The sequence below is a fragment of the Ustilaginoidea virens genome, chromosome 4 (genome assembly GCF_000687475.1).
Source record: "Ustilaginoidea virens chromosome 4, complete sequence".
Taxonomy (NCBI): Eukaryota; Fungi; Ascomycota; class Sordariomycetes; order Hypocreales; family Clavicipitaceae; genus Ustilaginoidea; species Ustilaginoidea virens.
The window spans coordinates 407,488-430,985 of record NC_057319.1 but is presented as its reverse complement, the minus strand read 5'-3'; the positions used below and the strand labels follow the sequence as shown (position 1 = coordinate 430,985).

Here is a 23,498-nt window from a genome sequence, read left to right as displayed (position 1 = left end):
CGGGGCAAATGCGATGAGTGACGGGAAAGAAAATGGATGACCTTGCTGATGAGTTAGGATATTGATGGCGCGCAACCCGCCCTGCGGTGCCCGGTTGAAAGTTGGGGAGCGCTTGGGAGGTCGAGGGGTTGGGGAAGAGAAAACAAACAAAAGGACGTCGTGGCGGGATAGGGCCCAGGAAAGTCGAGTTCCGAGCGGGATGAGCTTACACGACGTGGGAGAAAGGATGATGGCGGTGCCCACTCGATTCCAAGCTGAGTATGGCGATGAAAGGAAGCGTGAGAAGGCGGAGGACGGCGGGAAGATGCTGGGGGAAGATGATGCTGCTGCTGCTGCTGGTGCGAGGCAAGAAGCTAGCTTGAGATTTTAGCGGACCGAGACGTCTGGTGATTTTTCCATACCTACCAGACATGTACTCTGCCGCTCGACTGGCGGCCAGTCAGCCAGGCTCCAGCGGCCAGCCGCCTCTAGGCTGCAATGGCTTCTGTAATGGCAGTAATTGACTAACGACAGGTCAACGCGGGCCCACAAAACGGCACGCTGCAGCTGGAGCAAGCGGATGCCTTGATGAGCCAGCCTCAAGCAAGCTGGCCTCGACAAGATGCCGGCAGTCAATTCCAGGGCAGTCGTGTGCTGCAGGGCACTGGTACGCTGGAAACCGGAAACTTGTGGTCAACAGACCTGGTCGGTTGACGACGGCTGCTGCATGTGGTCTGGCCTGGTCAGGTCTGGTCTGGTCAGGTCAGGTCAACGGTCAATTTGATCAACTACATGTACGGAGTACTCCGTACGCGCCAATGACCAGACCCAACTGGCACAGAAGGCTTTGCTCGCCAAGGTCGCTGTAAGTGCTGTAAGTGCACGTCGGACGCTGGCTGCACATTAACCCGGTCCCCCATGGGACACCACACATCAGGGCCGTCAGACCAGCTGACCTCTGCCGCGTCGTAGCCTCTGCGTTGGCGAGCTGCTGTGTCCGGTGAAGCTGGTTTGCCGTTCTGTATTGGCGAGCAATGGCCTAATGCCTGGTGCGTTGTCGCAGTTTGCTTTCCAAGCCAGCCAGCCAGCCAGTCAGACCAGACCGTCCACCGAGTCCGACAGCAGAAGTCGCGATGACATTTGACTTGGCTGCGCACATATTCTCCGGCTCTAGCACCCTTTATTTTTTTTTTTCTTCTTCCTCTTCCTTTTTTTTTCTCTGGGGAGTTTTTTTTTTTTTGACCCCCAACGTCAAGTCACGTCAAGTCACGTCACGTCACGCCACGGACGTATTTATCTGAGGACGGCTCGTTTTGCGTGCTGCTCGTTGGCAAAAAGCGTCGGATGCAAGTCCCAGACCAAATCGCGTCTTCCCCGTCCGTCACTGCTGACCAAGAGGAAAGGCACAAAGGCACGGTCGACGGAGCGGGACGCTGGACTTTTTTTGCATCTTGTGTTTTTTTTTTTTTTTTGTCTTCCTGACGTGGGCTTCTTTTGTCACCGTCAATGAAATCCGTCTGCCAGAGCCGGTCGGTCTGTTTGCTGGCGCCATTTGAGAAACGCTCAGCGACTTGTTATCAAGGTACTAGCCCCCCCCCCGGCCTTGGGTCGCATTGGCCCAGCGCAGCCCTCCCCTCTCGATAACGGCGACAATGCGGCAACTCACAACCTTGGGCAAGGTAGGTAGGTACCTAATGTAATGTAATGCAATGACCTTATGTAATCAGGGAAAGCGGAGCTTTTGCCTGCCGGATTTGCGATGAGCTAAGCAGGACCAGCAGGCGCCTCTTATTGGCTGGATTGGCTGGATTGGCTGCTAAAGCGCCATTCTCCAAGAAATCGTGGAAAACCTCAGGATACAGAAATAAGGCGGTGTAATTCTGCCGTGTGTGCCGTGGCTGGCATGGCTTCCTGTTTCTCTTCCTCTTATTCTCCCTCTTTCTCTCGCTCTTATTTTTGTTCTTCCTCTTCTTCTTCCATTGGGCATACATGCCTGGAAAAGCCCAGGGACCAGCGATTCTCTCCCGCCACGGAGTACTCCGCACGGAGCAGACTTGCCTGAACCCGCGGCGGGACAAAATGCGGGGCTGGCTGGCGGCCGCACCGAGCCCCACATAATCAGCTGGCTGGGCTTGCCGTCAATGAAGCGCCCTCCCCCCCGAGCAAGTTTCAAGTTTCAAGTTTCCGCCCCCGACGTGCTTTCAGACGCACTCAGACGCGGGCCGGTGACGTATTCGCAGCTCGGGGGGGGGGCCGGGACGTGGCTCGGCCTTGCTTCTCCTCGTCGCACCACGCCCAGCCAGCGATGAAGTAGGTGGTAGCCTCATCTCCCCTTGCTGCATGGGCACCTCGTTTCGTTTCGGCGCAGAGCATCGACAACCGAGGACACGGAGCACGCACACGCACAGACGAAGTATATAGGTACCTATATATGCACATGTGTATATCTCGTACGTACCTTTCGAACTAACCCCCCCGCTGCTGTTCACCTGTTCACCACCGCGCCGACCCGCCCCCCGTCATGTTGACGCCATTCCAGCCCTCGTCGTGCCGCTGTTCGACCACGATGCCACGAATTCCGTCTCGTTTCGTCTCGTTTCGCTTCGCCGTCTCGCGGGCTCGATCGAAAAAATGCTAGCTCCCCGCCAGCCAACCACGTCGTCCAGGTCCTGGTCCTCCTCCACACCACCATCCTCCCCCCTCCCCTCACCCCAGCCTTACCCTTATCCAGCCCGTCACGTCATTTTAGTTTCCCAGCCCGCTCCAAGCGGGCTGGCAGGCTGGCTGGCTGGCTGGCCTTTCTTCAACCCGCCTCCTATCCATCCGCATGACCCTTATCAAAACCCTCTCTCTTCCCCCCCCCCCCAAAATCCTCCTCCCTCTCCCTCCTTTCGGAAATTTGTTAATTTGTTCCCCCCACCCCACCCACCTTATCTCGAATCCCCTCTCCTCGGGGGATTTTTTTTCTTCAACCCCCCCCCCCCCCCCCATATCCCCAGCCTCGACAAAAAAGACAAAAGACGTCATCGCGATTTCCCCCGCCATGGCAAACCTCCCCTCCCAGCACCCCACCCTGTCCATCCATCTCAGCGACATCACCCTCACGCCGCTCATCACGTCCTCGTCGTCTCCGTCGCACCTCGACTCCCTCACCTCCCTGACCTCGAGCGCGCTGTCGTCGCAAACCGCCGCCCAGCGGGCTCATCTCGGACGTCCCCAGCGCATCATGGTCGAATACCCCGATCACGGGGCCGTCGTCCTCCAGACCTATCTCGACCCGCGGGAATCCAGCGCCGCCGCGAGTGCCTGTGCCTGTGCCTGTGCCCGCGGCAAAGACGGCGACACCATAGCGTCCGTTGACGACGACGATGCCGACCTGCAACAGTCCGAGGATGCGGCGCCTCTGCTCGTGGGCGTCATTGTCGCTGGCTCGTCCGACGAGGCGCGAGAGGCGCGACGGGCGGCCGCCCGGTTGGAGAGAGTCGGCCGCGAGTTTCAGCGAGAATGGATGGCCCAGACAGAGCGAGGTCGCTCTGGCGCTGGAGACTGATGCTGCTTTTGCTACATGGTCTGCCTAAGCTCGGAGCAAGCAAGAATTCCACAGGCGGCAAACCTTGGCCAAGTCGACTACTATGCAATCACCAATCTTCCATCACCAATCATCCATCACCCGTCAACCGTCAACCGTCAACCGTCAACCGTCAACCGTCAACCGTCAACAATCACCCGGCGGCCCAGCCGACCCAGTGGCAGATTCTCGGCGCACTGGCAAGAATGGCCAGAGTACCCGAGTACGCATCATACGCGTCAAAACAAAATCACTGGGCGCTGCTTCTCCCCAAGGCTACCAACTACTCAAGACTCCTTCTTCATGCACCTTTTCCCGACCGACCTGGCTAGTGGGACAGCTGCCCGTCTTTTTCTTGCCTTTCTTGGACACGATTCTCATGAAATCATCTTCATTAGCGTGGAGTTTGGGGGGTTCAATCCAGTCATGTATTCCTACACACATCCATCACCAACCATGTTGCACGGATTAGTGGCTAGCTAGCCCACGTGCCTCTGTTTTGTAACTCGCAAGTGGCATCCTCATATCATGTTAATTGCCATTGAATAAGGGCATTTTCTAAATATAACTTTCAAACCCGTTCCGACTTCCGTCGGCCCCTATGCTCTCATCATCAATGTCGATTGGGTAACAATTTTTTCGTCCCAGTATAAGCGCAGAAAGATTTTATGTCAAGAGTTCGCGCCCAAACGTCATTACAAATATTACGTATTTTTTTTTTTTTTTAAATCAGTTGCTGGAAAGCCCGGTTGACGGGCGAGCGAACATGGGGGACATCTTTCCAGAAATCGACCGTGGCAACAGCGCGCTTGGCAACGCCCTCGGGTGTGAACTCAAATTTCTGCATCCAGCGGTAGATTAGTCACCCAAGATCCCTCTGTAAAGTTTTCTTTCTGGGGGCCAAAAGAAAAGACTCCCTTACCTTGTAGACATCCTTGTAGGCACCAGAGGCACCGAATCGGTTGAGACCAAACTGCTCGTGAGTGTACCGCTCCCAACCCATTGTGCTCATGACTTCGACAGACAGAGAGGGGACGCCGTCGGGCAGGACGGAGAGTCTGTACTCCTTGGTTTGGGCATCAAAGACCTCAAAGCAGGGAATAGAAACAATACGAGCCTTGATGCCATGGTTATCCCCAAGGTACTTGGCAGCCTCCAGGCAAATGGAGACCTCGGAACCAGTGGAGACGAGGGTAATGTTGGCGCCGGGGACTTCACGAAGGACATAACCACCCTTTGAAGCCTTGTCGACGGTGGAACCCTCGAGCTGAGGCAGGTTCTGTCGGGAGAGAGCCAAGATGGAGGGGGTGTGCTTGGAAGTCAGAGCAACGTAGTAGGCCGCACTGGTCTCGTTGCCGTCAGCTGGACGCCAAACCATGCAATTGGGGAGAGCACGGAAATGAGCCAGGGTCTCGATAGGCTGGTGAGTAGGGCCGTCTTCTCCCAGACCGATGGAATCGTGGGTAGCAACCCAGATGAGGCGCACGCCGGACAGGGCGGACAGACGGACAGCACCTGCAGCGTACGAGACAAAGTTGAGAAAAGTGCCCCCATAGGGGAGAATGGTGCCATAGGCGGCAAGGCCGTTCATGATGGCACCCATGGCGTGTTCACGAACTCCATACCGCACATACCGGCCAGCGTAGTTGCCGAGCCCAGTGGCTTCGGGCTGGAAGTCAACTGCAGACTTCCAGCGCGTCAGGTTGGAGCCAGTCAAGTCCGCAGACCCGCCAAAGAGTTCTGGGATGGAAGACTCGATCTTGCTCAAAACGGTCTCAGAAAGCTTACGGGAAGCCACAGCGGAGTCTGAAGGCGTATACACGGGCAAGTTCTTCTCCCAGCCCTGGGGAAGATCTCCCTTCAGACGTCGCTGGAGGTCGGCGTACTCCTTGGGGAAGCTCTCAGCATACTTGGACACCAGCTGGTTCCACTTCTCTTCCAGGACGGCACCCTCAGAGGAGTGCTTGCCATAGAGCTCGTAAACCTCTTTGGGAACGTAAAAGGGCTCCTGAGGAAAGTTCCACTTCTCCTTGAGCTGCTTAATGTCATCAGCCTTGAGGGGAGAGCCGTGGACACCGTGGGTGCCCTCTTGCAGGGAGCCAAATCCGATGGTGGTTGTGAGCTTGATCAAAGAGGGCTTGTCCTTGACCTGCTGGCACCGCTTGAGAGCAGCTTCCATGCCGGCAAGATCCGTGTTACCATCCTGAACGTGCTCGACGTGCCAGCCGTAGGCCTCGTATCGCTTGACGACGTCTTCAGTGAAGGCGCAGTTTGTGCTGCCATCGATGGAAATTTGGTTGTCATCCCACACGGCGATGAGGTTGCCTAGCTGAAGATGACCAGCCAGAGAGCAGGCTTCGCTCGAGACGCCTTCCATCAAGCAACCATCACCGAGAAAGCAGTAAGTGTAGTTGTCAACAACATCAAATCCGGGCTTGTTGAAGGTGGCGGCAGTGTGAGCTTGAGCCATAGCCAAGCCAACGGCGTTGCAGATACCCTGGCCAAGTGGACCAGTGGTGACCTCGATTCCGGGGGTATCATGGGCCTCGGGGTGGCCAGGAGTTTTGCTGTCGACTGTCTAGACAAGTTTAGCAGTGGGAAACTTAAGCTGGCAACCATGCGAGACACTCACTCTGAAGTCCTTGAGATCTTGAATGGTCACGTCATAGCCGAAAAGGTGCAGCACAGCATATTGCAGCATGCAGGCGTGGCCATTGCTATGCTCGCCACTCATGTAAGCTCCTGGCCGCCCCCCCCCCCCCCCCCCCCTCGATTTTTTTTTCTTGCCGTATTCGAGAGCAGGAACTTACGAAAGAACGAATCGATCCCGATTTAACCATTTGGGATTCTTTGGGTTGAATCTCATGAATTTGTTGAATAGCACATGGGCAATCGGTGCCATGCCCCTGAAACTCATGCGTCAGTGAAAAAGATCTCACACGGGCGACGCGGGCGACATGACGACACGGACGAGCTCTTGCAGCGGGACACTTACATGGGAGCACCGGGGTGTCCCGAATTGCTGTTGAAGGTGGCATCGGCCTGGACATTGTTGAGGCCCTGTCAGTCATGGCTCCATCCACGAAATGGCCTGCTGCCTGGAGCTGCATTCTCATGATTGAGGATTTTTTCCATTTCGAGGCACAAACCCCCATGTTTCGCGACGGCGACCCGTTACAGGGCAACCCTGGAAGGCATCATGGCGGGGCGGAGGGAAAAGGCGGCGGGGTAGGTCAAGCTCAACGTACCGCAAGCAGGCGGATGGTGTTGATGGCCAACTGATCAATCTCGCTGTGAGCCATGTTGGGCGGTCTTGCAAGGCGGTTGTATAGTACTATGGGAATGATGAAGAGAGGAGAGGAGAGAAAAAGCAGCCCGCAGCCAAAGGAAGGACGGAGGGGTAATGGAGGGGTATTAGGAAAGGGCAGGAGGGAGGGAGGGAGCGGGGGGAAGAGAGAGTGATGGCCATCGTGGTAATACATAGCATGCAGCGGTGGGAATTTGCTGAGTGAGGGGTTATGTCATGGAATTTTACCCGGCGGGTCCGGTGTCGCAAAATGTCAGCGGTACGAGGGAGGAATGTACTTTAGACCATCTACCAAAGGTTCCCGGTACCTACCTGCTGGCTCGGCCATATTATGCCATGCCTTGCCACTCGGGGGGGAAAGAGCTGGTTGTGTTCTCTCAACGGGCAGACAGCTTCGGTACCTGACAGGTACTCCAAAAGGTACATGCATGTACGACTCACGGCAGTTTTTGTTGGTCATCCGTGGGTAGAAATGAGAAGAATGCTTGCTTGATGGATATGGATAAGCCTAGCCAACCCCAACCAACCCACTCTCGGGGTCAGGGAAAGAACTGGCGGACCAGAGGCAAACCTTCCGTGTCTCAATGCAATTAATTGCACGCGGATTGTACTCCTTACTCCGTTAGATTAGATGTACAACGCGTCGATGGCTTCGGCTTCCAAATGCCTTGGAAGCTCACCGTATCATTTGTCGGATTAGATACTTGCCCAAGGCTTCGCCGTGTACCGAGTATCTAAATAAACTCTGTACGCCGCAACAGCAAGCAAATCGTCGCCAACAGCAAACGCAAAAAGCGAAAACGGCACACAAGATGCGAAAACGGCAGCCCGCAGCCCGCAGCCCGCAGCCCCGCCAAGTCCAAGTCCAAGTCCAAGGCCCAGACCCCAACCCAGCAAAAACCCCAAGCGCCGCGGATCCCAAGAACCCCATCCAAACGTCTTCCTGACCTCCCTCTCCCCTTGTCCGCCCTTCCCTGAGAAATGGGCAGCCGCGCGTCCCCAGCCAGCAAGAAGAAGCATCGCCCGCCTGCCAAGACCTCACCAACGCACACGACCACGACCACGACCACGACCACGACCACGACCACGACCCCGGCCGCGGCCGCTCTCCCGCCTCATGCCGTGCGCGTGCAACCTCGAAAGCACCAGCAGACACTGCTAAACATCTTCTCCGACGCCTTTGCCAACGTCCTCTCCTCGGACCGCTTCCCCGCGCTCTTGCAGCACATCAAGCAGGCGCTCTACGACCGCGACTTCGGCGAGGCCTTCGGCCACGTCGAGCACCTGGAGGCCTATGCAGCGCGATGGAGTCCCCCGCGGGCCTTGTGCTACAGCGCAGTCTTGCTCGGCATCCGAGAGCACCTGGACCGGCTGCCCGCGCGCCAGCAAGCGCACGCCGACGCCGACGCCGACGCCGGGGCGCCGCAGGGGCAATCACAAGACCGGCTGGGAATGCTGTGTGTGGGAGGCTGCGCAGCCGAGCACGTCGCCTTTGCGTCGTACCTGCAGCGCACTCGGCGCGACGGGTCCCTGACTCTCGTCGACTCCGGGCCGTGGGCGCATGTCCTGTCGGGAATCCAGAACCAGCTGACAGCCGACCCTCCCCTGTCAAAGTATGCGTCGGCGGCAGCCAAGGCCGCCAACAAGCCCCTGGTTGGGACGCATCAGCTCGAGTATACCTTTAGGCAGGCCGACGTGCTGACCTTGTCGCAAACCGAGTTGACGGACCTGGTTGGGCCACGACCTCTGCTCGTTACCCTCATGTTCACCCTGAACGAGCTATACGCTGGCGGTGGCGTAGGCAAGACGAGCCAATTCTTGAGGAGCCTCGGCCAGGTCTTACCGAACGGTAGCCTGCTGCTCGTGGTGGATAGTCCTGGGAGCTATTCAGAGGCCGCGATTGGGAGAGAAAAGAACAAATACCCGATGCAGTGGTTGCTCAATCACACCTTGTTGGAAGGCGAAACGCCAGGGTCCACGTGGGAACGCTTGGAGTCTCAGGATTCCATCTGGTTCAGGTTGCCGGAAGGCTTGTCGTATCCTATTCAGTTGGAGAACATGCGCTATCAGATGCATGTATATCGAATACACAAGGGATGACTGGAAATCTACAGCCATCCCCACAACCAATCAGAAAGAAAGAGTGACTTGAATTGAAAGGGTTATGGAATACTCTTGTCTAGGCATAGCACATGGGCATTTTTCTTAGGGATTCGTTGGCCAAAAAAAAAAAAAAAAAAAAAAAAAAAAGCCTAGAGTCGAGTGGTAGTGTGCCACCCATCAAGCCCAAACCAGCTTTTTGATCGAGTGGCCCAGCTGTTCCAAAAAGCCCGTATTCTTCTTTGCTTCCTGCAACGAGATGATGTCTCCTTTCTCCATCAACCGCTTCTCCTCGTCTCCATCTCTGCCCAGCCGGGCCCCCAGCGCTAGGCGCTCAATGTCTGCGCATATTGCCACTACCTGCTGCAGCTCCGTCTGTTGCCCACCAAGTGTTCCTGCTACCGCTGTGGAAGAGTCAAGGTATGGTGCTTTGAAAGCCAGCCTTCGGGTCGTCGAAGACTTTGCCTTTGACGAGAAGAAACTGGGAAATCCCAACAGTGCCTTGTCATCGTCTGACAGGGACGGTGATGTAGTATTTGGTGCAATGTCGCCCTCGGTGGACAATGTCCGGGTATTGGTTCTCCTGACGTTGCTTTTTCCCGTCAGGTATGAGATGACGAACCCCACGTTCCTCATCTCGTCCGTATGGGCTGGGGATACGGTCGAGGTGATGTAGGTGCCAAACTTGATGTGAGTCACGTTGGCGAGATGTACACGTTCAAAGGAAGACACTTTATCCACGTCCCAGTTGAAGCGACACAGGTAAAGAGCAGCATCCGTCAGAAGAAGAATCACTTCTTCCATGGGCCATGACTTGACCAAGTCCGGCGCGCTAGGACTGACGAGAGCCCAGCCGCCGTGGAATTCCTCCCTCGCATCGGCCACGACTCTCTTCTGGCAGAGTTCGACGGCTCTTTGGCGCATGTTGGCGATGGAGACTGCGGGATCTTTGGTCATCATGTCGCATTCAAACTCGTCAAACACTTTTTCGCTGACGTTGCCGAGCAAGAAGTCAATGGACGCCTGGCTGAAGTAGTCGTTCACCATGCTTTGTCGCTAATGTCAGAAACGAAGCAAAGCTGAAAAGAGGCATTTGCCGTTTGCTTGGCACAGGAGACGAGTTTCCCTTACCCGTTGTAGAATCGCGCTAGCGACAGTCCCAAGTCATTGAGCGCTCCTCGGTAATCTCGCCTTCTCGTCCTGGTATAATCGCCCTTCATGGCCGCCGTCGAGGCATATTGTTTGGAAACTGCATCACCGTTGTCCGCCCACAGCGTGTTGAACCACCTAGTCTCCTGGTCCGTCTGTGCACTGACGTCTATGCCATCCTCTTGAAGTTGCAGGTCCAACATGTGCTTCGCAAAGGAACTCTGGCATACATTTGTCCGATCGAGACAGTCCATACAGTTCGTCCTGAATACGCCTGATTGTCGCTGAATGACCTCGCCGCCCACTTGGGTTGTGCTACCTAGTTCCTCCAGCCTACCTTTCATCTTGACCAAAAGCTGGCTTACGTTCTCAAACTTCATTCCTCGGCAGGCATGGTGAAAGTCGAACCATTCAAAGGCAACTCTATTTGCTTCGCTCACCTCTTCATTGAAACGTCGAACACTCTGTTCGTACTGCGTCCCAAGAGGTTCCTCGACGCCCCGCTTTTCAATCAGATTGATGATTTGCAGCGACTTGTACTGTGAGAGTAGCCTTTCAAAGTGCCTTCTACAGGCCCTGTAGTTCGATTCGGCGTCATGCTGTATCACAGGAACTGGCTTTAACGAGTAGGCGGATTGCGTGAAAAACAACGGAATACTTCCGCGAATTTGAACAAAAGAGTGCACAGGTGATGCCGAGTCCCAGGTGGCGGACGAGAGAATCTGTTCAGTCTCTACCATGTTGGCCGTGAATCCGTCTTCATTCACCCCTCGGCGCAGGTACCTCAACCCGGCACGGTGGATTGACCTGCGAGATAGCAGTGTAATGAGATATCGTTTCTCCGAAGGCCTTGGGCCTTTTTGCTCCCTCAGGCCGCTTAGGGATGATGCTGGCAAAGTCTCAGGGGCAGACACGGCCGAAAGTTCCATTGATCCAGGTGCAACGCCAACCACCTGGGGCGGATCGCTGTCAACGACGAAGCTTTGCTGACCAACAAAGCCCTGCATCAGCGGCAAGCTCAAGTGGTCATGGCCCCTTGATAAAAACCCCTCCAGGATGTGTCTGTTCCAAAAGAACTGCCCATCCACATGGGCATGCAGAGGGGTATCTGGGTCAGGTATCCATGCATTCTGCGAGGTAGTCCGGGTAATGTCAAGATCGTAAGAGAAATAGAAACTCTTGGAAGATCCGAAAAAGACTTGCATGGTGCGCAATAACTTTGGTAGGAGCTCGGTCGGACGGCGCTGATTGCGCATCTCGTTTTCAAGCGGTAACTTGGTCGCATGAAGATCCACCACTTCTGTCTCTGGCGCTGCCGGCGAATGAGCGGTAGAAATACTCAAGCCCAGGCTTCGTCTCTGATCCACGGTCCATCCACTCTTACTGAACCAGCGTTTGGCAAAGCGACCGTAGCTTCCTCGACGCCGTATAACATCTTCTGCTACGCTGCTGCGAGGTGAGCCTAATGGAGCAACGTCACCTTGAGCGACGACGTCTTCGACTTCCTCCAGAGGAGCAAGAGAAACCTCGGGATCCTCATCGCTGCTTTCAAGTTCATCGTGCAGGACAGGGGAGGCGTTTTCTTGAAGCAGTTTGGATGTTCTACGGATGGATTCGTTCGCCTCGTGTTTCGAGCTGCATGGCGTGATGGCAACTCCAGCGACAACATATATGGGAAACCCAAATATCTGGGCTACCTGTTCGCGACGAGTGATTGTGACGAGGTAGCTGAGTCTTGAGACCGTGATCAAACCTAGGTGTTGGGGGATAATCTCAGAGACTTGTTCTCTACCTGCCCAGCGTGTGAAACTCACCAATGATGCCAAACGCCTCAAATGATGATTCGGGAACCGAGGGGTTGGGTACCTGATCTCGTGGGAGTGACGATATGGAAGAGTCTTCATATTTGACTTTGACAGGGGGACAAGATCGCTGTCCTTTGGTCGACGTGGGCTGAATGATCAATCCATCTATGGCAGCATAAATGAGGATCTTCCGAGCAATTCCAGGCATGGCGCTGGCACGAGGCACAATTGATGCACCACGGGTCTAGCACGAGAAACCATGAGTTGTAAAAGGATGTTCCAGTCTATCTAGGGCTTAACAATGTCGACGCAGAGGGGGAACATGTCATTTCGGAGTGGGCGGCGGGGATGGAGTCTCCAATTGTCAATTTGTGCAGGTGGACAAGGTGGAGTGCTCAGCGTCCCTCCTTCGGGTGAGCGAGCCAGCTGTGGGTGGAGAGACGTCATAGAGGAGTTTACCTGCTGGAGTTTACCTGCTGGAGTTCACCTGGAGTTCACCTGCTGCGGCGCCTAAACAGCAGCGCCAAGATATCAAAACGGTCTGGCCATTCATTTGCCCTTTGCGTCGCCAAGAATACCCCAGCATGCTGTCCCTCGACACAAATGATAAAGGCTGGCGTGGTCAAAATCACAATGCTAATCTGCCATCTTGCATCTTGTTCGGACCTGGCGTATAGGGCATTCGTGTCCATGTTACCGGTACCTTGATGTTGGCGTGGCGCCCAGCGTACAGATTCCGCGTGCAATGGATACCGGATGCTTGATGTGCCTGCCATGGTATGAATGAGTGCAATCTGCTCCTCCCGCTTTCATCGCAGCCTTTCAGATTAAGAGAGCGAAGAAAAAAAGAACAAAGCCAATCTATCGATGCAAGAAAGGGCAAAACATTGATATTCCTCCAGCTCGTCGATATCTTAGAGCTCACTGCCATCGCTCGAAGTTGGAGTTAATTTTCGTTGGAAAGTTGCATTGGAAAGTTGCAGGTGCCAGCAGCCACCTCCTGCTTCAGGTGGAGATCCGTTCAGGGGCCGAACCTTACCCGGCCCCAACCTGGATTACATAACTCATCATCTTGACACACACCAGGCGGCAAAACCTGTCTGACGCCTACCAGTTCAGTTACGCCATTCCCAAGGAAGGAAACCTCCATTGACCACCGCAACTCGACATCGCTACGGAGACGGCCAACAGCTACCGACGCTTCTTTACAGCCTCAGTCGCAGAGCTAAGCTCCAGTCCGTGATCCGATCCAGCACACTTCTTCAATCTCTAGATCCTCGACAGCTCTACCACAGCCTTCAAAATGCCCTTCACAGAAGCTTGGTATGTTTTCACGCCCAATCCCCCTCTCCTCCACGGTTCATCGTCCTTGGGATGGAACCTCAAGCGAAGTTTCCGGTATTATTGGGCTGGCTTATTCTGTCGATTCTTGTGCACGTCATCATCGGCTGGATCGTGTCAAGCTAACCGAGATGGCTCTATAGTCCAGTTTACGCGGTTAGTCCTTCGCCTCGATGAGCTGCCCGACCGACGTCTCTCCCTTGCTGGCTTGGCTGCCACTGCCACGGCGAAAAAGACGCGCATCCATCATCACCTGTGCTAACGTTGATGAGCAGCCATTCTTTGGTGCCATGGGTTGCACCTGCGCCATCGTTTTCACCTGCTTGGGTGCCTCGTATGGCACCGCCAAGTCTGGCGTGGGCATTGCTGCTATGGGTGTCCTTCGTCCTGATCTTATCGTCAAGAGTGCGCATATCCCCTCATTTGGGCTCATGGAAGCAGCAAGCTAACGGGAAGAGTCAGACATTGTTCCCGTTATTATGGCTGGTATTATTGGTATTTATGGCTTGGTCGTCTCCGTCCTTATTTCCGACGGATTGAAGCAGGAGCTCCCTCTTTACACTGGTTTCATTCAGTTTGGTGCCGGTCTCGCTGTCGGTCTCGCTGGTCTTGCTGCTGGTTTTGCAATTGGTATTGTTGGTGACGCTGGTGTCCGAGGTACCGCCCAGCAACCCCGTCTCTTTGTCGGTATGATTTTGATTCTCATTTTCGCCGAAGTTTTGGGTAAGTTTTTCCGCGTTCCCACTGGGTAAAAAGAGTTCGAATATCTGACAAAATTCGCCAGGTTTGTATGGTCTCATTGTCGCGCTTCTCATGAACTCCAAGGCTACTCAGGACGCCACCTGTTAGAAACCTGTAATATCTGCTGGGAATGGAACTCGACAAGACGCGCCTTTTTCATCAAAGGAGGGCACTCCCAGTATGGATTGGCGCATTCATCACACGGTCAACAGCTGAAATATAATTCCTCTATGCGGAGACCGCACCCCGGGCTTCTTGTAGAAGGTTTTGCAGAATCATGGCATCGGTATTCTGTGAGCATAGGATGGTACAGTCATGTGACACCGTCGTATATGTACAATAGTGGCAGATCCAAGTTTGGCTTCGAGCAGTTTCGTTATAGACGTCGGCGGCGAGAGAGAATCTAGTGTAGTCTGTTGCTAATAGTATGCTTCCAACTCGCTCCCCAATATGGCCCAATTCGCGATTCGGCCGAACTCTCCATGTGGTGAAGTCGAAAAGGCACGGCACGGCACGTTTCTTTCTACTGGGGCTGAAAACACACTCGCCTACCGTAATTACTTGCAAGGAAGGGGCGATAAGGGCACTACACACAAATTCCAAGCCATTACAGTGTTTCGACTGCAGACCATGCCAACATGCCCCGTGGATATTTCATTTCCAAACCCGAGGCCGTCCTCCTTGTTCTTACGCTTTTGCGAGCCCAAACGAGGCCCAGTTCCGCGTAGACTACCGAGACGGGAATTTGCCGTCGTAGTATATGGCGCATATCCTAGACCTACCGCAAGAGTATTGGGAAGGGAGTCATCAGGAACAGCGTGCCGACAGAGCCACCGAGCCTCGAAATCCCCGCCTTCTCACCGCCAGCCATCCACAACGGCGTCTCGCTCCGCCTCGGTGGTCTTCCTCAGGGTGGACCTTGGCGTCAACGTTTCCTTGGGGTGGCCATTCGGCCTGCTTCTTCGCCTCCAGTGGATCCAGCGTGGGTAGCAAACTTGACGGACGGCCTCCTCTTCCGTCAGGTTCTCAGTGAGCCTCCCGGTGCAACGGCGCAAGAGGCCGAGGTCCAGTTGAGGTTTTGGCAATGGAGCAAGGAGTCTTGTGTCTGCATCGGGTGATGGACGGGAGGGGAAATAAGACTGGCTGATGTGAGGAGCGGCGCGCAGTCAGGTCTGTCTCGATGATGCCGTGGAAGAGCCCCTGCTGTCATGTTCTGCTCCGTCGATGCCGGCAGACTTTTCGCTTTTCCGCATCAAATCTGGGAAGCAACGCCTGGTGGTCATGTTTCATATTCTGATTGTAATGAAATTTCACTTGGCAAGGACAAACGGCGAGAGCAAAATAGATGTGAAATAGAGTGCTATACATTCACCTCGTCCGGGGAGAGACGAGGAGCAGACGTAGAATTTGGCTGGGTTTGCGTCGAAGGGAGCGTTAGTCATCCTGCTCCAACTCTGTCCGTCCAAATGAATTGACCATACGGAGTAGTTCCCCTGAATACTCCCAGCCGGTCACGAGAGAGAGAGTTGGGCCCCAACCCAAAGGCTTCATGGCGGGGTTTTCGGCAGAGCCCCGCACCAAACCCCCCTTCCAGCTCAAATCTGCAGCCGTCAAGTTGCAGCTTCGCTCAATAAATACATTCAAGGTCTGGCGGTGTACTTCGCACTCCGAAAGGTAGGCAGGGCAAAGTCAACTGCTTCTCCTGCCCTTCCCGCGCGGCAAGCTGTGAAACGCCTCGCTTGATTCGGTTTCTTTGCATTCCCGCACTTGCAATAAAACATGGAGGACCAAAAGGTTTACCGAGCCAGCACCACGGCCCCCGTGAACATTGCAGTCGTCAAGTACGCAACTCCCTTGTCCTCGATGCACCTCTCAAGAGGCCAGCAGAGCCGAAAAAAAAAAAAAAAAAAAAAAAAAAAAAAACTAACCAGACGCTCGCAAGATACTGGGGAAAGAGGGACGCAAAGCTCAATCTCCCGACCAACAGCTCGCTCTCCGTCACCTTGTCTCAGGCCGATCTCCGAACCCTTACGACGGCGTCTTGTTCCCCGTCGTACGCGGATGGCGACAGCCTCATACTCAACGGCGAGCGTTCAGACGTGTCTGGCGCGCGGACACAAGCCTGCTTCCGCGAGCTGCGGGCTCGCCGCGCTGCTCTCGAAGCCGCCGACTGCACGCTGCCCAAGCTGTCCGCCATGCCGCTCAAGCTCGTTTCCGAAAACAACTTCCCCACGGCAGCGGGTCTCGCGTCATCCGCCGCCGGCTTCGCTGCCCTGGTTCGGGCCGTTGCCGATCTTTACGAGCTTCCCGACTCCCCGTCGGAGCTGTCCTTGGTCGCCAGGCAAGGCTCTGGATCCGCTTGTCGCAGCCTGTTTGGTGGCTACGTCGCCTGGCGGATGGGCGACAAGGACGACGGCAGCGACTCCGTGGCTGACCTGGTTGCTCCCGCTTCGCACTGGCCGGATATGCGTGCCCTGATTCTTGTCGTCAGCGCGGCCAAGAAGGGTGTGTCGTCCACCTCTGGCATGCAGCAGACCGTCGCGACATCCGGTCTGTTCCAGCACAGAATCAAGCAGATTGTGCCAAGCAATATGGACATGATGGAGGAGGCCATCCGGTCGCGAGACTTTGCCAAGTTTGCCGAGATTACCATGCGCGACTCGAACTCCTTCCATGCCTGTTGTGCCGATACCTATCCCCCAATCTTTTACATGAATGATGTGTCTCGCGCTGCTATCCGAGCTGTAGAGTCCATCAATGAAAAGGCTGGAAAGACTATCGCGGCATACACGTTTGATGCCGGCCCAAACTGTGTCGTGTACTACCTGGAGGTAAACGAGCCAGCGGTTCTCTGCGCTTTCGCTGGCGTTCTCGACGGCGCTTCCGGATGGAACAAACGGAGCGCCAGCGTCGGGGTTGATATCAAGTTGGAGGATGGCATCGCCAGCACACTGAGAGACGGAGTAAGTAGAGTGATTATGACAAGAGTTGGCCAAGGTCCGTCAAGGTCGGGAGAGTACTTGGTGGATGGAAATGGCCAGCCTGTAAAGCGATGAGGGGGCTGCCTGGCTGATGCTGCTGAATCGCATGCATACCTTTTTACATACACTGGGGATTCACCAATTGCCCAGTTGCCATGCAAGAAACCAAGAAGCCATTGAATGCCAACTCTCCTCTGGCAGACGTTTCGAGCTGTCTGTCTCCCTTGTCAACCAAACAGGTGCCTACCAGACATGACCTATATGTAATGAAACGTCTGGTTCAACTTGCATGTCCCTGTGGTTGGGTTAGTAAGTCGGGGCGCAAATGCACCAGACTGGTCACTCCAGTCGCCCGCTGTGCCAGGTCAAGGCGTTCCAGCTGCAACGGCTGGCAGCCTACATTTTCATTTTCAATCAGCAAGGTCAGCACATAACGTGCCAGCATTGCATCCCGCAGCATTGACATGTCAACGTTATGAATTTGTGTCCTCTACACCCAACCGCCAGGAAACTTGGTTCCTTGATGAGAATAAGATTCTTTTCCTTTTCAATCTCCAGATTCACCCCTACCACCCATGGGGCCGCAACCTGCAACGACAAATTCAGTCCCGTGCAGCAATCGATAGATAGGTTGCGCTTGAGCATCCCATGGCGAATGCTAGCGCCTCTCAGTCCAGCTCCGGCAACCACAGCCGCCAGGGCATCGCGGAGCTGGTCAAACGAGGCCAGGATATCGAAGTAATCGAGCTTGACAAATCCGACAATGTCCAGCGCCGCTGGCTCCATCGAACCGCCGACTCTGTCATATTGGTAAGCCCGACTTTTTGCTGCAGAAGCCAGCTGATTCCTCGCCAGCTTCCAGCTTCACTTCACGCTTTACTGACAAACCAATTTGGCAGCTTGATTCCAGAGACCGGACCATCGGTTACCTGCACAGATCTCTGCGAGAATGGCAAAACGCCCTTTATGACGCCTTTCTCCCCGTCGGGTATCCCCACTCCGTGTCCAGAGATTATTTAGCCTACCAAACGTATGATTCTCTGCAGGCCTTCTTCTCCACAATCACGGCTCTGCTGGCAAACAGGGCCCTGCTGCAGGGTCTGGGCGTGGGGGATGCCAACTCGTCAGCCACCTTTGCCATGCTCATTACCATACTGAAGGACGCCATGTCCCGCATCGCCACCATTGTCTTTGCTCACCGGTTTGGGCTTCGTATCGAGCCGGACGCGAAGCGTTACCGCTTTCTGGCCGACGTCCTCAATGACACGGCATTCTTTCTGCAGCTCTACAGCCCATACTTCAGCCGCCCTGGTAAGCTGGTGGCACTTGCTTCGGGGGAGGCTTTGCGAGCGGCATGCGGCGTGGCTGCTGGTGCCAGCAAGGCAGCTTTGAGCGTGCATTTTGCCAAGCACGACAATCTCGCGGAGCTCAATGCAAAGGAAGCCAGTCAAGAGACCGCAGTGGGTCTGGTTGGCCTCCTTGTTGGGACACTGGTCGTCAAAGTTGTGCAAGACCATCGGAGTGTCTTTTACTTGATGGTCGCCCTGGTTCTTGCCCATCTGTGGATGAACTACCTCGGCGTACGGAGCGTATGTATGGCGACGCTCAACCGCCAGCGAGCCACGATATTGTTCCAGGAATATGTGAGGTCGGGAACAGTCCTCACTCCAGAACAGGTTGCCCACCGCGAACGCATCATCCTTTGGCGGCCCGTTGTGCGTAATCGCCGTGGCGAGCCGATTGCCAAGATTGAGTTTGCCGAGAGCTACAAACAGGCCGCTTCGCACGGGGGGGCCAAGGACGCAGTCAGCATCGTTGATGGACCAATGCACACTTCTTTTCTCGTTGCCCCGCGCGGGAACAAGTTGGCCAAGATCCGCGTACTCCTTTGGTCTGGATGTCAACCTAGGCACGCCATCCTTGCCTGGTTCCACGCCATGCAGGCTGCTTGGAGGATGGGGAAACAGGATCACGGAGGGGTTGTGGAATGCGAAAAGCCGGACCAGAGACGTGCCGAGGATGAGGAGTTGTGGACGTCAATGGCCCAAGTGGGCTGGGATTTGGAAACACAGGCGTTTGAGACCACGGCACCGATCCGACTGCGAGTTCAGTCGATCAAGAACAAGAACAAGTGAGGGGGGTGTTTTTAATGCAGCGGATCTGCCATGCCGACCTTGGGGGAACCAAGGTGGATGAAGCATGTCGGATGGATTCGCCTTGCAGCATTCAGGGCGGTCACATGGCCCTTTCAAATGGAGTCTTGTATTTTTGTAAAAAGGAAGAAGAAAGGAAGAAGAGGAAGAAGAGGAGAAAAATAAACCCCCAAGGAAGGGAATGTATCATCAAATCAACCAGCTGATGCATGCTTTTTACCCTTGGCTATTAACCCAGTCCACCCAAACGCCAGCGACATGTTGTCAGAATTCGCCGAGAAAAAATATGCAGAATGGGAACCGAACGAGGCGACCCATTCCAGAGCGCCGCGTGCGCTTCTTGCTGAACAGCGCCAAAACGGGCAGTCCTCAGGCCCATCCTGCCCACCTCATGGCACGCATCTTGACGCCCTCCCACGTATTCAGCTTCGGCCGCACGTCCAAGTAAAAGCTCGGCCCGGCCCTGGCGTCGGCGCCCGGCCGCCCCGCGTAGAAGTCAATGACATAGTCGACGCGCGTGCCGCACCGGTCGATGACCCAGTCGTGGCGATCAAACGGCGCAGTGTACCCGAGCAGGATGTTGACGCGGGCCGTCGGCGTCATCCGGTCGTTCCTGTTGGCAAAGGACTCGAGCTTGGGGCCGCCGCACCTTGCCACTCACCCAGGTTAGCCAGGAACAATAGGTTGAAACATGAAGGCAAAGAAACAAAAGAAAAGAAAAAACCACCGCCGCCGCCGCCGCCGCCGCCACATCGCGTGCTGCAACAAGCGCCGGGCGGTCCTGGGGGGCCGGTTTTCAGCCGCACCTTGAGCCGGCCAGATGCGGCGCCTCCCACTCCTTGATGAGCCGCCAGGCCCTCTCGTTGACGGCGTTGTGGATAGGCACCACGGTCTTCATGTCGGCCGCGCGGGCGTCGTGGCCCTTGCGCCTCATGGCGTCGAAGAACATCTTCTCGGACGGGTAGACCCAGTTGCCGGAGGGGTCGGGGCCCGACTCGACCTGGTGGTTGGCCGGGGCGGGCGGGCCCGGGTCGCCGGGGCGGGCGGGCGATCTGGGGATGGAGGATATCGCGCGGTCGGTGTCGAGGGCGGCCCTGCTGGCGGGGGGGGGGGAGGGCGGCGACGGCGACCAGGGCAGGCGGGAGGCGAGGGCGCGCGTCCACGACGACGAGGACGAGGGGCCGGGCGTGTCGGGCGCGGCGCCGCGGTCGGCCGCGCAGGAGGCGGCTTGGCTGCTGGCCTGGGCGGCGCGGGCCTGGGCAAGCCAGGCGTCGCGGGTCTTGTGGTCGACGGGACAGGCGCCCTCGTCTCGGTCCGTTGACGCGGCCATGGAGGAAGGACTGTCGCGTGGTTGGGGGGACGGAACCCGGGGTGACGGCGACGCAAGGAGCGGTGGTGGTGATGCTTGGCTGAGGTGACCCTTGTTCTTTTTTTTTTTTATATCCTCGACGTCGATGGATGATTCAGGTACATGGTACATACGTAGGTAGGTAGGTACGGTCCCCAGTGGAGAATGCCCCGACCCAATTTGGCCTAGCGCCTGGCCCGTCAGACGTCCTCCGCACCGGAGCCAAAGCTTGGCCTCGACCGTTGCACTATTATCGCGGATCTGACTGAACCGGCACTTTCATCTACCAGCCCGGCGACTTGCACACGGCATCGCTGCAACTCGGTAGCCATGTGGTGTCCAGCTGCATCCTACTCCGTACCTACCTACCTGCCCACCTACCTGTCATGACCCAACAAACCCTCTGCAAAAAGCAAATTCCCCCATCGCCGCCGCATAATCAAATGCTCGCTCTCCCTGTTGCAATATAACCCTCAACATCCCACCCAGTCTGGCACATACGACCACAGCCGCTTGAGAGCTTTGGATCCCGTCCGATCTCCGGTAAATAAGCAAGCGAGCGCCAGGTTAGTAGTTGGGTCGGTGACGACCAGCGAATCTCTGGTGTTGTATGTACTTTTTGTGCCCCCCCCCCCCCCCCCCCCGGGGTTCTTTTCCCTCCCTATCCCTTTCTTCCCCTCTGGCTTGTTTTCAGCTGGGTACGTACCTGTGAAGGGCCCTTCTTTAGCTCGGAAAAGTACATAAGTTATACTTTTGCGGTGGTGATTATCGGGAGTGGCCGGACTCCTGCCTGCGATGGGTGGAACAACCGACGGCAAGCCGCTGGTAAGGGTGGCGACGGCTTCCTGCTGCTTTTTGAAATCGAGACGATGCTGTGGCTCTGGTTGGCGCGTATCGTGCGGGGAAAATATACGCAACGTGCTTTAGTGTAATACCAGGTAGGTCAAGGATCAATAGTATCTTGCGATGCGGAAAAGGTTCAGCGCAGTCGCAATGGCATCGGTTCCCCCGCAAAATGTCAGTATGTAGCTTCGTCACCAGGGTCAATTGAACCACCGTGGCAGTATATTAAATTAGTTATTATTGGCTTCCTTCCCCACATGAATTCGTCTTTGCCTCTTCGTTTCTTCCTTCTCAAGCAGCAAAGACAATACACAGGAAACAGAAACCCTGCATCGGCCGTCTATCTTACATCTAATCGCCCAATGCTGCCTTGCTCCTTAACGCCTCCCCTCCCTTCTGTCGTATATTGAAGATTAATACAGACACAACCAGCACCACAAGTAGTATACACAACCATGTTCGACCTCATTAGTATTTATCCTACACGGCGAAATGGTGCACGTTTGCATAGGCCTTGGTTTCCGTCTTGGGTGGGGAAACTTCGCGTGGAAAGGGTTTTCGACCCCAGACAACAAAGGTAGGCATGTATGAATGAATCCGGTTGTCGCAAAGATCCCGCCGAACGTCAATAAGGGATACCTGGTAAGTGTTTCATCGCGTCAGCAGTCGTGTCCCCAAAATCTGGCCAAAACTAGCCTAGCCTAACCTCAATCTCGGGCATTGAACGCTCAAAGGCGTTATGTAACAAATGGTAAGAAAACCCAGACAATCCTTGGAGTAGGTTGTGGCGCCACAGCAAGCCGACTTGTTTCAGGAACGGGTTTTTGGGCCAGGTACCAATGGGCATCTTGTACACGCGCTGTTGCACGTCAACGAAGCCTACCCGTTCGTACGTTTCCTTGAGAATAGAGCCAATAAGCGCCGGACGATTCACCTTGGCCGAAGCTTCTATCAATTCGTTGGCCCAGGCGACGAGCGGGCCGTCGGGGTCCACGGTGCCGTCGTCGCAGCAGACGGTGCAATCAACTTCTTGCGACTCGAACCAACCGCCAGGTTCGAGAGCTTGAAAAGCTTGCGCGGCTGCCTGAGTCTCAAAGTTGGACCAGCAGCCAGCCGAGATTCGCGTGTGGATGTAGTCGAACTTTTGCGGAAAGTCCCACTTCTCGGACCTAGACATTGCAAAAAGGGGTTAATTCTCCCATCAGCGTATTCCAAGCAAGTTAAGCAAGGCAGAGTCGAGTACATACGAGTCTTCAATGTAGAAGTGGACGTTGGGAGGGACCTTGTTTGGTTGGATTGGTGACAGGTCTGTGCCAATGACGGTCGTTTCTGGAAATTCGTCGGCCATGTCAATAGCCCAGTCACCGATGCCAGTAGCAATATCGAGAATAAACCGCGGCGGATGCAGGTTTGAAAGAGGAGCAAAGTAGAGCTTCCCGCCCATGAGTCGAGTCAGGACGGGACCTTGGAGTGCTAAGCGCTCCTGCTCCTGCTGGTCGTTGGGGAAAGCATAGGCTACAGGATTCGTATTAGTAAAAGCACGTATTTTCATCATCATCATCGTCTTCTTCTTCATCTTCTTCTTCCTTGTGTTTCTTTTTCTCTTCCTTTTCCACCGCCCCGCTCATGAGGCCTGGGTTCTTGACAGTGTTCATACATCCGTGTCGATAGGCGTTATAGGTGCGACCGAATAACTTGGGATACTCTTGGATGCTGTCAGAGAGAGAAATGTCCGAAAGTGACGAGGCATCGTTCCTGTGGCAGAGATGGAAATCTTGTCAATGACTGGCGACCTCTTTCACTTGCGTTCATCTCGTCCAGACGGTACAAGCAAGCAAGTCTTACATCGCGTCCGACTAGAATTCCACGGTGTTAGTGGTAAGGGCCCCCATACGATATTTCCGGTGTTGCTTTGGGCAAAGAAACCCACATCTACTTCGAATCTCAACGAAGACGACTCGAAAGTGAATTCGAACCCTTGAAGATGGGGCGTTGGAGCGTTGGCTGGCGGTTCGCCCTTTTGGGCATCGCCAGGTTCGTCATTGCTGTACATCTGCATCATGAACGCCGAATCGTCAATCGCCAGCCGTGAGCCGTAAACCGTCAACCGCGAACCGTGAATCGAATTGTATGGCTTCACGTTATCATGCTATATTGATTGCCAAAAAAAAAAAAAATCGTCA

At 55.2% G+C, this 23,498-nt stretch overlaps 9 protein-coding genes across 9 annotated transcripts; 5 read left to right on the top strand and 4 right to left on the bottom strand.

Moving 5' to 3' along the window:
- Positions 1-3,022: 3,022 nt before the first annotated feature.
- UV8b_04636 (uncharacterized protein) lies at positions 3,023-3,529 on the top strand (the record flags this gene model as incomplete). Its single annotated transcript, XM_043142134.1, has 1 exon — positions 3,023-3,529. The coding sequence occupies one exon, from the start codon at positions 3,023-3,025 to the stop codon at positions 3,527-3,529; it is 507 nt and encodes a 168-aa protein (XP_042998068.1).
- Positions 3,530-4,271: 742 nt separating this feature from the next.
- UV8b_04635 (uncharacterized protein) lies at positions 4,272-6,849 on the bottom strand (the record flags this gene model as incomplete). Its single annotated transcript, XM_043142133.1, has 6 exons — positions 4,272-4,388; positions 4,470-6,125; positions 6,180-6,264; positions 6,358-6,453; positions 6,543-6,589; positions 6,796-6,849. The coding sequence occupies 6 exons, from the start codon at positions 6,847-6,849 to the stop codon at positions 4,272-4,274; spliced, it is 2,055 nt and encodes a 684-aa protein (XP_042998067.1).
- Positions 6,850-7,835: 986 nt separating this feature from the next.
- UV8b_04634 (uncharacterized protein) lies at positions 7,836-8,954 on the top strand (the record flags this gene model as incomplete). Its single annotated transcript, XM_043142132.1, has 1 exon — positions 7,836-8,954. One exon carries the CDS (start codon positions 7,836-7,838, stop codon positions 8,952-8,954), a length of 1,119 nt encoding a protein of 372 aa, XP_042998066.1.
- A 180-nt stretch (positions 8,955-9,134) lies between these two features.
- Positions 9,135-12,116, bottom strand: UV8b_04633 (uncharacterized protein; the record flags this gene model as incomplete). The annotated part of the gene is made up of 3 exons (XM_043142131.1): positions 9,135-10,002; positions 10,086-11,856; positions 11,918-12,116. 3 exons carry the CDS (start codon positions 12,114-12,116, stop codon positions 9,135-9,137), a joined length of 2,838 nt encoding a protein of 945 aa, XP_042998065.1.
- Positions 12,117-13,211: 1,095 nt separating this feature from the next.
- On the top strand, positions 13,212-14,098 carry UV8b_04632 (uncharacterized protein; the record flags this gene model as incomplete). The annotated part of the gene is made up of 5 exons (XM_043142130.1): positions 13,212-13,231; positions 13,393-13,405; positions 13,525-13,654; positions 13,712-13,972; positions 14,034-14,098. 5 exons carry the CDS (start codon positions 13,212-13,214, stop codon positions 14,096-14,098), a joined length of 489 nt encoding a protein of 162 aa, XP_042998064.1.
- Positions 14,099-15,769: 1,671 nt separating this feature from the next.
- UV8b_04631 (uncharacterized protein) lies at positions 15,770-17,046 on the top strand (the record flags this gene model as incomplete). The annotated part of the gene is made up of 2 exons (XM_043142129.1): positions 15,770-15,831; positions 15,933-17,046. 2 exons carry the CDS (start codon positions 15,770-15,772, stop codon positions 17,044-17,046), a joined length of 1,176 nt encoding a protein of 391 aa, XP_042998063.1.
- Positions 17,047-17,619: 573 nt separating this feature from the next.
- On the top strand, positions 17,620-19,106 carry UV8b_04630 (uncharacterized protein; the record flags this gene model as incomplete). Its single annotated transcript, XM_043142128.1, has 2 exons — positions 17,620-17,781; positions 17,871-19,106. The coding sequence occupies 2 exons, from the start codon at positions 17,620-17,622 to the stop codon at positions 19,104-19,106; spliced, it is 1,398 nt and encodes a 465-aa protein (XP_042998062.1).
- Positions 19,107-19,493: 387 nt separating this feature from the next.
- Positions 19,494-20,454, bottom strand: UV8b_04629 (uncharacterized protein; the record flags this gene model as incomplete). Its single annotated transcript, XM_043142127.1, has 2 exons — positions 19,494-19,773; positions 19,931-20,454. 2 exons carry the CDS (start codon positions 20,452-20,454, stop codon positions 19,494-19,496), a joined length of 804 nt encoding a protein of 267 aa, XP_042998061.1.
- Positions 20,455-21,795: 1,341 nt separating this feature from the next.
- On the bottom strand, positions 21,796-23,374 carry UV8b_04628 (uncharacterized protein; the record flags this gene model as incomplete). Its single annotated transcript, XM_043142126.1, has 6 exons — positions 21,796-21,954; positions 22,022-22,484; positions 22,563-22,830; positions 22,973-23,070; positions 23,161-23,171; positions 23,246-23,374. 6 exons carry the CDS (start codon positions 23,372-23,374, stop codon positions 21,796-21,798), a joined length of 1,128 nt encoding a protein of 375 aa, XP_042998060.1.
- Between the last annotated feature and the right edge of the window lie 124 nt (positions 23,375-23,498).